General features: G+C 35.5%; 2 protein-coding genes across 3 annotated transcripts; one reads left to right on the top strand and one right to left on the bottom strand.

Moving 5' to 3' along the window:
* Positions 1–34: 34 nt before the first annotated feature.
* On the top strand, positions 35–6,045 carry XEG113 (xyloglucanase 113). Of its 2 annotated transcripts, none has more exons than XM_011030203.1 (13): positions 35–612; positions 1,193–1,475; positions 1,609–1,814; positions 1,932–2,037; positions 2,678–2,934; positions 3,063–3,198; positions 3,779–3,873; positions 3,970–4,023; positions 4,171–4,284; positions 4,588–4,686; positions 4,776–4,895; positions 5,342–5,428; positions 5,553–6,045. In XM_011030203.1, exons 1-13 carry the CDS (start codon positions 391–393, stop codon positions 5,718–5,720), a joined length of 1,947 nt encoding a protein of 648 aa, XP_011028505.1. In that variant the 5' UTR covers positions 35–390; the 3' UTR covers positions 5,721–6,045. The 2 variants fall into 2 exon arrangements, with proteins under 2 accessions (XP_011028505.1, XP_011028504.1); XM_011030202.1 differs by having other exon boundaries at positions 37–622; positions 1,191–1,475.
* Positions 6,046–6,838: 793 nt separating this feature from the next.
* ABCE2 (RNAse l inhibitor protein 2) lies at positions 6,839–11,934 on the bottom strand. The gene is made up of 12 exons (XM_011030204.1): positions 11,650–11,934; positions 11,329–11,414; positions 11,148–11,245; positions 10,930–11,047; positions 10,737–10,826; positions 9,889–10,193; positions 9,604–9,799; positions 9,337–9,522; positions 8,987–9,256; positions 8,338–8,583; positions 7,497–7,633; positions 6,839–7,384 (listed from the first exon to the last, which is right to left on the bottom strand). The coding sequence occupies exons 1-11, from the start codon at positions 11,750–11,752 to the stop codon at positions 7,514–7,516; spliced, it is 1,818 nt and encodes a 605-aa protein (XP_011028506.1). The 5' UTR covers positions 11,753–11,934; the 3' UTR covers positions 6,839–7,384; positions 7,497–7,513.
* Positions 11,935–13,228: the final 1,294 nt, after the last annotated feature.

Genomic DNA, 13,228 nt, shown 5'->3' on the forward strand with positions numbered 1-13,228 from the left:
TATATATATATATAGAAAAGAGAAATAAGACAAAAGGAGAAGAGAGGGAGCGTGGCGAGTTGACCGCGGCTGCCGGACAGGACACACACTATAGTCTACAGTGAGGGATGGAGGGGCGAGGGCAGGTGAAGGAAGCCACTAAGCAAGCACAAACTGCAATATAAAAAAAAAAAAAAAGAGAGAGAAAAAAATGTCAAATACAATAAATATTAGTATTAATAAATAAATAAAAACTACTAGTCTGAGTCTAGCCTGGATTTGGTTAGGTTTGGATTTATTTTGATATTGAAATTGAATCAATCAAAATTAGTAATGGCGTGAGTGAGTTTGATTGAAGCAAAAAAAAAAAAATTCAAGTTGGAGTGATAAGAAGAAGAAGAAGAAGAAGAAATGGTGGGAGGTGGGGGCGGGAGCGGAGGAGCATCTTCCACATGGAGGAATGCGTACCAGGAAATCGCCAACTCCAAGCCTCTCTTCGTCGCGATCTACGCCACTGTTTTCCTCGGAATCGTCTTCTATTCCCTGTATGTTTTATCCGCCGTCTATTCCGCCAATTCATCCTCCTCCTCCACTTCCTGGCTCTCCTCTCCTCCCATTCCTACAAGTATTGATAATACTCGTCGTAAGCCATCTCTTCTTCCTACTTAAAAACACTCTCTTTCTATTTCTTCAGTCACTGCAAATCAAATCGAATTAAGTAATTGTATAATTTTGTTTCCCTTTTCTCTGGATTGCAATTGCAATTGCATGATGAACCTAGCCAGCCAACGTTGAATTTCTCATCGTTGAGCCATCCTATGAATAAATGGAATGAATGAATGAATAGTAGTTAGTTTTGCTTCAATTTTAAATTCAAAGGCAAAGGCAAAATCCACTGAATGAATGAATGTATAATACTGTGAAAGCATCTTCCTTTCTTTTGCTTCTGCTACTACTGGTAGATTGATTGATTACACTATCAACATCAGAGTGTGTATCAAATACTATTACATCCATAAACCCTAACATAATACAAATTAGTTTCCATTTTCTATTCCCCAACAATTTCAATCATTTTAACATCAAAGATTTATTATTAATTGTAAAAATCGATTTTTTCATTCTCAGTTATTTAATTCCCATTTTTAATTTCCTATGCATAATGTACTTATCTCAACCATTTTATTTGTTTTTTATTTATTTATTTTCAGACGTGGATCAATCTTCCAATTTTTCCAAACCAACAACATTAGCTGCAGGTTCATCGCCACTGACATCCAACCCTCAAACCATGCAGATAAAACCAATTTGGGAACCTCCCCCACACGGTACCAAATTCCCGCCCTTAAAGACCTTTAGACTCACAAAACAACTGGTTCAGCAAAGGGTGAAAGATAATGTTATTATAGTCACCTTTGGTAACTATGCTTTCATGGATTTTATCCTTTCCTGGGTTAAACACTTGACTGATTTGGGCCTTTCCAATCTTCTTGTTGGTACGTATTGCTATCAGACCATTTTTAGTTTTTCTCAGTTTTTCTACCTATATTGAAGTCCAGAGTTAAGTTTTTTTAAAATTAAAAAAAATGATATTTTTACCTTGGATCTTCTTTTTTTCCCTTTTAATAGGTGCTATGGACACCAAGCTGTTGGAGGCTTTGTACTGGAAAGGTATTCCAGTTTTTGACATGGGAAGCCACATGAGCACTGCAGATGTTGGGTGGGGCTCGCCAACCTTTCATAAGATGGGAAGAGAAAAAGTTATTTTGATTGATGCAATCCTCCCTTATGGTGTTGAGCTATTGATGTGTGACACAGACATGGTCTGGTTGAAGGTACTGTTACATGAGTTTTTTTAGGATGGATGTAGCTGTTTTGTTGCATCATTTTTCTTCTATTAGTAGCATCTGAAGATAGTTTGTTTTATTGTATTTGCTGCATTACTGGAATAGGACCCGCTTCCATATCTTGCACGTTATCCTGAAGCAGATGTTTTGACTTCAAGTGATCAAGTTGTACCCACAGTCGTTGATGACAGTTTGGACCTATGGCAACAAGGTGAAGACTGTATTAGAAACAAGTTGTGTTTTTCATGTCAATTTCCTTAACCTTTGTTATACTTGATGATTACTGATACCCCCTTTCTATTTCTGCACCAAACTACAAACTGAATCTTAATCCTCACTCGTATAGTATATAAACTTGTTCTTTTTTCAATTTTATTATTTGGCATGTCAAATGCTTGTTAGCACAATGTTTTGTTGACTGAAATTCTGTCTACCCTTTCTGAGCTTGGTTGGGCACTCCGAATGGACTTTGCCTTTTTTCAGTTAATAGTAGTAACTGGTTTTGCAACATATCCTATCTCTTTGAAACCTTTGTCACCATCACCATCGTAGGGTGGCTTTCACCAATGCATTTCCCATTTCTTATTTGAGACTGGGAACTAAGAGTTGTTTGCCTGTGTTTTGGTTGATAGCAAGAATTGACTTCCCAGATGCATCCCCTCTCTTTTAGTGCTTATATCACCAAGATAATATGGCTTGGACAAGAGGGATGCTACATTTTTTAGAAGAACCAATAAAAAGCTATTTTTCTCGCTTATTTTCATGCTCTATGTTAAATCCTTTTGTATTTTGCATGTTTTCTTTACTATTACAACCCTACTGAAAAGATGTTTTTTCTTCACATTCAACAGTTGGTGCTGCCTATAATATAGGAATTTTCCACTGGCGACCAACAGAGTCTGCAAAAAAATTGGCAAGAGAATGGAAAGATATGCTTCTAGCTGATGATAAGATATGGGATCAGAATGGATTCAATGATATTGTACGCAAGCAGTTGGGACCATCTGTTGATGGAGACAGTGGACTTGTATACGCCTTTGATGGGAATCTCAAACTTGGAGTTTTACCAGCAAGTATATTTTGCAGTGGACATACTTATTTTGTTCAGGTAGGATTAAGTTGTAGTTTTAACACTAATTTTAACATGCCTGTCAATTTTAACTGTGTTCTTTTAACTGACTGGATGTCATATGATGAGTATCAAGCATATCCTGAGCCTTAATAATGTATTTGCAGGCCATGTATCAACAACTTAGACTGGAACCTTATGCAGTGCATACCACATTCCAGTATGCCGGTACTGAAGGGAAGAGGCATCGATTGAGGGAAGCCATGGTTTTTTATGATCCATCAGAATACTATGATGCACCAGGTAATCTAGTATTAGATTGATGATTTCTGAAAATTCTATGTACTTGAACACCTTATTGAAAACAATAACAATTGCCTTTTGTATTTGATCTCATCATGACCATGTAGAAATTAAGTGTCCATGAAACATGCCAACTCAATTCTGCATTTGAAGTTCAATCCAAACTGACAGGCCTCTACTTTCTAACTATAATGGATACAACAAATTCTACATGCCAATGCATGTTATACAGAGCCAAGTTTCTGTTAATGGTTGAATCTTATTCTTGTTAGGCGCTTCCAGCCTCAGCTTCTGCAAGTATTTTTCATATTTTGCTTTATTTTAACAAATGGAGCAATGTGAATCATCAAAGAAACAAGTGGAATATGTTGAGAGTATATCAACAGGGCCTATTTGTAATTTTCATATTTATGAGATTAGATGTATGTAAGCTGGTGTATCATGTTGTCTCAAATCTCTCTTTACATAAAAACCCTAACAGGGTGTTAATTGCTGGACCTGCTTTTAGTTGGTACTTTGGAGTTAACCTATCTTATCGAAAATTGCCACTGTCTAACATCTCTTTGGAACCCATGTGCAGGAGGTTTTGTTTCATTCAAGCCGTCTATTCCAAAGAGTATGTTGCTGGATGGGGAGCATAACCTTGAAACGCACTTTTCTCTGATTAATTACCAAGTATGCATGTATTGATCTAGTACCACTAACTTCTGCCACTTCTCTGGAAACTACATTGTTGAATCTCACAATTCAACTTTTTGTAACTTTGTTCAGATAAAACAAATCAGGACAGCGCTGGCAATTGCTTCGTTGTTAAAACGTACACTGGTGAGAATAATACCAACCCTGGACATTTCCATCCTCTTATATTGTGGCAGCTTTTTTGTTTATATTTGACCATCATTGTTGTATTTGTAAATCCTTGAGTAGTCTATATCTTGATCTCTTTTCTGTTCTTTTATATGTAAATTTCAGGTCATGCCTCCACTATGGTGCAGGCTGGATAGACTATGGTTTGCCCATCCTGGAGTTCTGGTTGGATCTATGACCAGACAACCTTTCCTATGCCCTCTGGACCACGTATTTGAGGTATTTATGATATTCTGAAGAAAATTCTAGTGACTCTGATTTGTGGTTTACTATAGAGTTTTAGCAAACTGTGTTTGTAAAGAGCATTGGTGTCTTTATTATGTAACATGACACTTTTCTGTGGTAAAAATCAAAGAAAATCCTCTTGCATTTCATCAGCAAGTAACTCCCAAGGGTTTCCATTTGTGTTGTCATTTCTGTGGCAAGGATGAAGGGACCTCACCTCGTATAACCTTCTCTGGTATCTTACTTTGGAATCCATATGTTGTGAAACTGAGGAATGTTTTTTGCACTGACCTGAAGGTGAATAGCATGTTGAAAGAGCAGCCAGAGGAGGAGTTTGGCCCTGCAATCAATTTCAGAGAGTACTCTTTTTTGGATAATCCATTATTGCCTAGACATGTAAGCAAACATCATGGAATTCACATGAAAGGCTTACTTTTTCATTATTTAGAACTTTGAGGATTAATTAGTCTTTTGGATGCTTGCAGGTGAAAGAGTCGAGGCTTGATGTTCAGCTTTGTCAAGAAGGAGCCAAAGATTGTGGTGCATCAAACAAGACAAGTCGGCCAGGAATACTCAGATTTCCGAAACGCAGCAATGAAGACATGGTAATTGGAATTATTACAAAAGCTTGTATCTATTATCAAATACCATGAAGTCCCAATATTTAAAGTTCTTTCAATCTAGCGTCATATGTCATTTTTGCTTAACTTATTATAAGGAACTTTGGTGGCTCCTGTTTTCTCTTTTTGTTTATGATCCTTAAAAAATGGTTCTAGACATGACCGGTCTTGTATGTTTGATATCCTTCACAAATTAAAAAATAATATATAAATAAATAAACTATCAATCAAAAATAAACTTGCAAATCCTTCCAAAAAGAGGGAAAGTGTACCTTTTCACTTTCTTGATGACACTTCAGATTTGTATGTTGGTTAATTTTGTTTTATTGAGTTTTTAACATTTGTTTATTTTAATTCTTCAGTTCAGTTTATACAACTGCTTGTCTGCTGTTCTTTATCATGGGTAATTGAATTTTTCTTTCACCATGTAGTTCAAGACCACATTCTCATCATTCAAGGATGTCAAAGTCATTCAGTTCTCTTCAATGCAAGATGCTTTTGTTGGCTTCACTGACAAGGCAATATCTTCTTCTTTTTTTCTTTTTTTTCTTTTTTTGCCTCTGGCATACAGTGGAAGGTATTTGTAGGGTCTTTCAATGCTTGGCTGTTCATGTGCTAATGCTTTTTTGAATATATGCTCAGAGAAGAGAGGAGAAATTTAGGAATCGCATGAAACGTTATGTTGGTATATGGTGCTGTGTTGAAAATCACGATCCTGGACATATATACTATGACATGTACTGGGATGAGAAATCCGATTGGAAACCGATGCCACCACAATCTGCAGAGGATGACCACCCGCCTTGGTAAGGGCTGGCTGCCAAAAGGAGGCATAAATGATCAGAAGAATCCCCCCAGAGCAAAGAGAAGATGACAAAAGTCAAAAGGGAATGTAGGATGCTGGTTTAGGAAGGTGACGTTAGAAGAGAGTGAGCATCCCATAGCTGCTCCGGTTCCTTTTTAATCCACCAAGAGGCCCTGTGTTCTTGTTCGTAGATTGGAATGTAGTTAGACTCTTGAGGATTTAATATTTGAAATAGAGGAAGCTGATGTATCCTTTCCCCTTCATCTTTGTAACATTATTTAAAGGGTTTTTTTTTATCTTTTTTTTATGTATCACCTTAATTTTTCACCATGCTAATAATAATAACAATAAGGAAACCAAATTGCCAAATTTGTTACCGCTTTGGTTATTGCGAAGAGCGTATCCTAACCTGTTCTCAAATATCAGAAAAGGTCTGCATCTTAAAGCTGTGTGTAGAAGCAAATCCCAAGTCCGATTGGCGAAAACTGGGATAATCTTTTGGAGCCCACAGCGTGAGTTCATGATCAAGTTTGCTCTTTAATGAACTCGCACCCTAACTCATCCAAGTTTGCTGCCGAGGGCGCTTAGGAGGAAGAAAAAGGATTCCATTCATAGAGCAGGGCAGAAGGGAGAGTTAACATCATAGATTCTAATTGATGTTTATTATTTTTATTTAAAATAATTTATGAATTTTAAAAAAAAAAATCAATTTTATTCCCTTTGAACTTTTTTTTATTTATCAAATCTTATCTCTATTTTATTTAATGAAAATAACTTATAAAATTAAAATGTTTTTTCCAATTTCTTAATCTTTCATTTCATTTTTTATCTGCTAAATTTGATTTACATTCATTTAATTGATATTTATTTTATTTAAAATAATTTATAAAATATTTTTTTTTAATATCAAACATCAAAAGCAATCCTCATTCCACCATAATAATAATAATAATAATAATAATAAATCTATTTCCTGGACCTAAGCTTATGGTGAAAATAACGGCTTCAGATCGATTTACCCCTCATCAAAACGAGCGAACAAGGGGAAACTAGCTGGCGTTTTTATCCATCAACTCGTTACTCGCTGCTGTATCCACACATGAATAGCATGAATCAAGGATTCATTGGAGATCTTTTTTTTTTAATTATTATTTATTAATTTGATCGACAGATTAACCATCCTCTCATTCCACACAAGTATGACTTCAAAAAATCAACCATATCTTAGGCAAAATAAAAAGGGCGCTAGACCTGTTCAGTTTACTTGCCCTGCTAGAATAGTTAAAATAAATAAAACAGATACAAAAAACACAGGCAAGGGTCCCCAGTAGCTCACTTTGCCATTTTTTGTTCTTTGCTCTAGTTAAATAGCAATCCTAGTCAAAAGTGCAGCAACTTGAAGCAACAAATGCCCAAAACGGGTAACACTATGATTCACTCACCTAATGCCCTGAGCAAAATTGGCGAACACAAAACTCGCTACAGGAGAAATAACATAAAGCACCACCAAACTCATTTAGGCAGAAAGATATGCCATGGCTTCTTCGCAGGCAGAGGTAATCCAGTCACTTGTCAGCATACTGAATTCACTTGACTGGAATGGAAAAATTAACCATATCCATGCTGACTTGACCAGGTTCATGATTTATCAGATTGATGCCGTTAAACTCTGCATGATTGCCAACAACAAATAGAGTTAAGGCACCCAGGTGGGCAGAAAAAGAGCTAATATCTACGCTTGCTGTAACAGACTAGATGAAATTAGGACAGATAATGCCGACCTGTGTCAACAGTTGCATCAATCGTCCAGGTAATAATATGACCCAGCAGCCTTCTGCTCCCTATCCTTGGTGGACTCCAATTTGTTGATTCTTGGCCGGTAATTACTGGGGTCTCGCCTAAATGTGATATCCAGGTGCTGCATCAGAGCAAAAAAAAAAAAACAATATATATATTTTTTAAAGATTAGTATTTTATGGAGAAAAAGAGAGAGAGAGTGAACCAAGCCTAAAAATATAACATTTTATCTACGAAGGAGTTGAACAAAGGAAAAGGGAGACCTAATTAGTTAACCTTGTTTGAGAAAACGCTTGAATAGGAGGGGAAGGAAAAGATTTTACCTCCTTTCATCCCACTTTCTATTAAAATGTCTCCCCCAGCCCCTTGAAATGTTTTGGACTCAAGTCTATGATTATAGCCTCTTATTTATTCATGGAACTCTATTCAAAAGACAAATGTAATCTGATACCCAAAACTCTTATTCCCATATCCTCTATCCCCTAACCAAACAAAGAAAATTTTTTCACTCCCATCCAACTAGTTACAAATCCAAACAAGGAGGCACCTACCCTCCCCTTCTCAAATATTCTCATTCATCGTAAATGTCAAATTTACAACACTACAGATTCCTCAAGCAACAGCGAGCTGTTCTGTTCATGTAAGCTTGCTTTGATTTCATGTTAAGCGCAACTGGTATCAACAGAGCCGTCGCCAGGGAATATTTTTCACAGATATGGCTTCAAAATTAAATCTACTTGACTTGGCTTCTTCATTATTGGTTTCATTTACTTTCCTTTTTTCTCTTTTAAACATGAACAATAGGGAAGAGAATACAGGACTTACAGATAAGAAGAGATTCATCCCAGTCAACAATGACTGGGGAGAATTTGCTGTGCAATCCACAGAAGGCTGTCCCTCATACACGATAACTCTATCAGCCAGGTATGATGCCATTATAAAATCATGCTCAACCACAAATGCAGTCTTCTTTGCATGTAGGATAAACCTCTTGATGACCTTCGAAGCAACGATACGCTGCTCAGAATCAAGATATGCACTCGGTTCGTCTATCAGATAAATGTCAGCTGGCTGCATCAAGAAAACCACACACCAGACCACAGTTAGCAACTTTAAATATTTTAAAATGCAATGTAGAAGAATGCTAAAATAATAAGCCATTCAATCCAAGGGGTAAAACAGAGGAGGAAAGCCAGCTCAACATGTGATTAATCATCAATGCACAGTGCAAACATTTTGACTGACATAAAATTTGACCACATTAATCTCTCAAAAATCTAAACCCCAAAACCACAATTTAACAGACCAGTACACTACAAGTAAACTCTACATTTCAAAAGACTGCTCAACACATGAAGGATTCAGCATACTTTAAGAAATCAGTATCATGAATTAAAGTATCAACAAAACAACTCCAGACATCAATCTTCATTCACCAGCATAGATGATAGCAGACCAGATAAAATTTCTTTACCTTTCCAAGGCATAGACATAATGCAACTCTTTGCAACTCTCCACCAGATAGATTTACAACTTCTTGATCCATCAGTTGCTCAATAAGAAGTGGTTTCATGACATCTGAAACAAACTGAGGATGCATATACGAATCACGTATCTTTGAATGCAGTAACTGCCTGACACTGAATTGAAATTTGGGGCTGATCTTCTGAGGTTTGTAAGAAACATTGAACTCAGGTATCTCGGCTTCGGAACCCTCTACAGTATCAGGTTTCAATAAACCAGCCTGCACATTTGCCAACAAATAACTCATTTACAGGCAGAAATTCACATTGCAAGGAAAAAAAAAAAGGATGAAGAGACTACCAGCATACGGATAAATGTTGTCTTCCCTGTCCCATTCTCACCTAGCATTACAACAATCTGAGAGTCAGTAAATTCACCCTCAACGACACGAAGTTTAAAATTTCCCTGAGTTTTACTCATGGTTGGGGATTTGTATCGTGCATATGTTTGAATCTCCTCAGCATTCTCCTGTGGAGTCTCAGCAACCTGGGAAATGCAACAAATTTAATGACAAAAAGAAAAAATGCAGAATGAAGGGAAGTAAATGTTTAGAGATTAAAAAAATACCTTGAAGGTTAAAGATTCATCCCGGAATCGTAGATTTTCTGTAGGAACAAACCCAGACAAGAATATATTGATACCTTCTCTCACAGAGAATGGAAGAGTTACCACTCCATATGCACCCGGTTTCCCGTACAAGCAGCAAATGAAGTCAGATAAATAATCCAGGACACTGAGATCATGCTCCACCACAATTACATAGCTGAAATGAAGACATAATCATTGTAACCCTTGTTCTCAGTACAAACCACAAAGCATTGCTAACAAAGAAAAGAAAAGAGGAGGTCAAACCTGTTGGGCCTGAGCAAAGATCGGATAACTTGGGCAGCTTTAAGCCTCTGCTTGACATCAAGATAACTTGAAGGTTCATCAAACATATATATCTCTGCATTCTGTATTGCAACAACAGCAATGGCAAATCTTTGGAGCTCTCCGCCAGATAAATCCCCAACATTACGATCTATAACCTGGTTCAGTTCAAGATCACGACAAAGTTCCGCCTTCTTGTCCCTCTCATCTTTTTGGTCAAGCACTTGTCCAACATTGCCTTGAACTGCTCTTGGAATATGGTCAACATACTGAGGCTTTATGATGGCCTGCATATGAAACAAACATGATTTTAGCAGGAAGATACAAATGAAAAGTAAACTAATAATAAGACATCCAAGAAGAGGAATGGCAAAGACACTCGGGATGTGAAAATACATGCATAATCCTGAACATGATTTTCTAAGATGATTTTACATGACATTCTCTAAGAAAACATCATTTCATGATTGTCTCCATAACAAGGAAAGGGAAGTCTGCATGCTAAGGAATGAATTACAGCATGGAAGCTTACATGACATTTCGCATAAGCATCAAACTGTAACTCAAGCTATCAAATTAACAATCTAGGTATTACTATTATTCACGAAAAAGTGAAGGAGCCCTAACAGAACACTTAACTGAATGACATGGGCAAAGTTAATTACATGTATTAAAAAAAAAAAAAAGCAAAGCCATGATCTTGATAGGTGAAAGGAATCAGTACCATGGCTCCTATGTTAGTGTCAGGTAACTTTCACAAAAGGAAGTAATATTTCTAGCAGTAATGCAAAGTTTAAATGCAATTGAGCATGCCCAAATAGATGGGTTACCTTCAAATTATCCTCTAGGATACGGGTAAAGTAATTCTGAAGCTCAGATCCTCGAAAGTAAGTCAAGATTTCCTGCCAATCAGGAGGGTTCTGCAAAGAAAAAAGAAAAATGAGAATAAGGTAACTAACATAAATGCATCTTCGTAAGCTAGAAATAAGAGAAAGGATACAACAAAATGGGGCTGTTTATTACATTGAATCGACCCAAATTAGGTTTGAGTTTTCCAGCCAGAACTTTGAGAGCAGTGGACTTGCCAATACCATTTGTTCCAACCAAGCCAAGAACTTGCCCAGGCCTCGGGACTGGTAACCTGCCAATACATTATTTATTTTGTATTGTTTTTTTTTTTTTTTTTTTTGCTAGAAAAAGCATTGATCGAGCAAGTAAAGGCAGGCCGGCAGGCAACCAACCTGTGCAATTTAAAGGTATTGGGACCATAACGATGGGTCGTGTCTTTATCCAAATCCTTGGGCAAGTTAATGATCTGAATTGCTTCAAACGGGCATTTCTGCATCACAGGATAAACAATCACCCAGTCAGCAATCTAGTAACAATAATAATAAACTCTGAGAGAGAAGGATATGAGCTTGCCTTAACACAGATACCACATCCAATGCACAGCTCCTCCGAGATAAAAGCTATCTTCGAAGCTGGAGTTACCTCGATACACAGCTTGCCTATAATTTGGATATATTAGATTAAACAATTGCTTATTTATGTATCTATAAATGCCCTAATTTCACAACAATAATATTATCAATAACAAAACCTAACACTCCAAACTGACAGTAAGAAAGCTTTCCTAAGCTTTCTAATCACAGCCTAAATTCGAGCGAACAATTACGAGAATGAAAATAGATCGATTAGATTTAAATCAACAGAGAGTGGAGTAATTGATTCAAGGAAAACTACCAGTTTTGACGACAGGGCAACTTTTCTTGCATTCTTGACGGCACTTCTTAGGTTTGCATCTGTCGGAGGTTACTATAGCTATACGCGTCAATCGATCTGACATCTCTCCCTCTGTTTTTCTTTATTTGATTTTGATTTTAAAGAGATATCAAGAGGAAGAAAGGATGGAGAGGGGGATTCGAGAGAGACAAGGGGAGAGATACGCGTGCTGGGAACGCTTCCCTCTCTGTGGAGTTGTCTTCCGGTGAAAAACCCCTACCAAAAAAGTAAGTATGAAAATGAAAAGTCTACTAGGGTTTTCCATTTTCTTATTTTTGGTGATCCGCCGCCGTTTTTTTAAGTCGGTTTCTTTAACCCACGTCATCTTTCACTTTAATCTTAAATCTTCTGGTATTTTTCAGTATATTTTATATTTTAAAAATGATTTCTAATTATTTTTTTATATTTTCAAGTAAAAAACAATTGTCACTGTAATATTAATTCATCTACTATTATTACTTTCCTTTTCTAATTAACGTTAACAATAAATAAGAAAAAATAAAAGCAAATGAGGTCATAAAAAAAGGATGGAGGAAGCTTTGGCCAGCCACATTCTAACTGCAAAACTGACTGCAACACTAGGAGATTTGTTTTGGGAAGAAGAGTTATATGAATGTATTTTTGGCCATTACTTTAAAATTCAAAAAAAAAATTATTCAATTTGTTTTTTAATTTTTTTTATTATAAGGTGTTTTAGAATTGAAAATGAAGTTATTGAAATTATCATAATGTTTTATTGATATTTTCAGATGAAAATATATTATAAATTAAATTTTAAGAGTCCTGAGAGTCCTGAACCTTATTTTTTTTAATTCCTTACAAACAATTGTTTTAGTTAATGACTTCTGGTGGTTTTTATTTTTTTTAGAGAACAAAACATGAGCAAGAAATATTTCCCAAGAAAAAACATAAATGATCAGCGGAGGGGGAAGAGAATATTACTGTTTCGGCGAGTGATGTTTTTTAATGAAAAGTTTTGTCATGTTTTGAAGTGTGTTGTATTTATTTTTTATATTAAAATATATTAAAATAATATTTTTTATTTTTAAAAAATATTATTTTTAAGATCAATACATCAAAACAAAACAATGTAAAATATATAAAAAATAATTTTTAATAAAAAATATTAATTTTTTTAGAAACACATATTGGTTGCATTTCCAAACATTTCCATATTAGAATAAGAAAAAGAAGTTATATTGGTGAGCAAGTTAAAGAGAAAAATAAAATAGTATTTGATATTGTAATAATAATTATTTTTTTAAAAATATATTTTTATTTGAAATTACATTAAAATAATATTTTTTATTTTAAAAAATTAATTTAAAATATTTTTTTTTTCAGAATAACATGGTGCCACAGGAACAATGAAAAGAAATGAAAGGAGAAAAAAATTAATGGTTTCCCAGTGGGGGACAAAGTGGTGGTTAATTATTATTATTATTATTTTTTAATTTAGTTTTGAATGAAAAAGTCCTTTAAAATTTAGAAAGATCCCTTTAAATTAGTTTTAATTAGACAAAATGACAATTTTTTTAAT

The sequence above is a fragment of the Populus euphratica genome, unplaced genomic scaffold (genome assembly GCF_000495115.2).
Source record: "Populus euphratica unplaced genomic scaffold, PopEup_1.0 scaffold14.1, whole genome shotgun sequence".
Lineage (NCBI taxonomy): Eukaryota > Viridiplantae > Streptophyta > Magnoliopsida > Malpighiales > Salicaceae > Populus > Populus euphratica.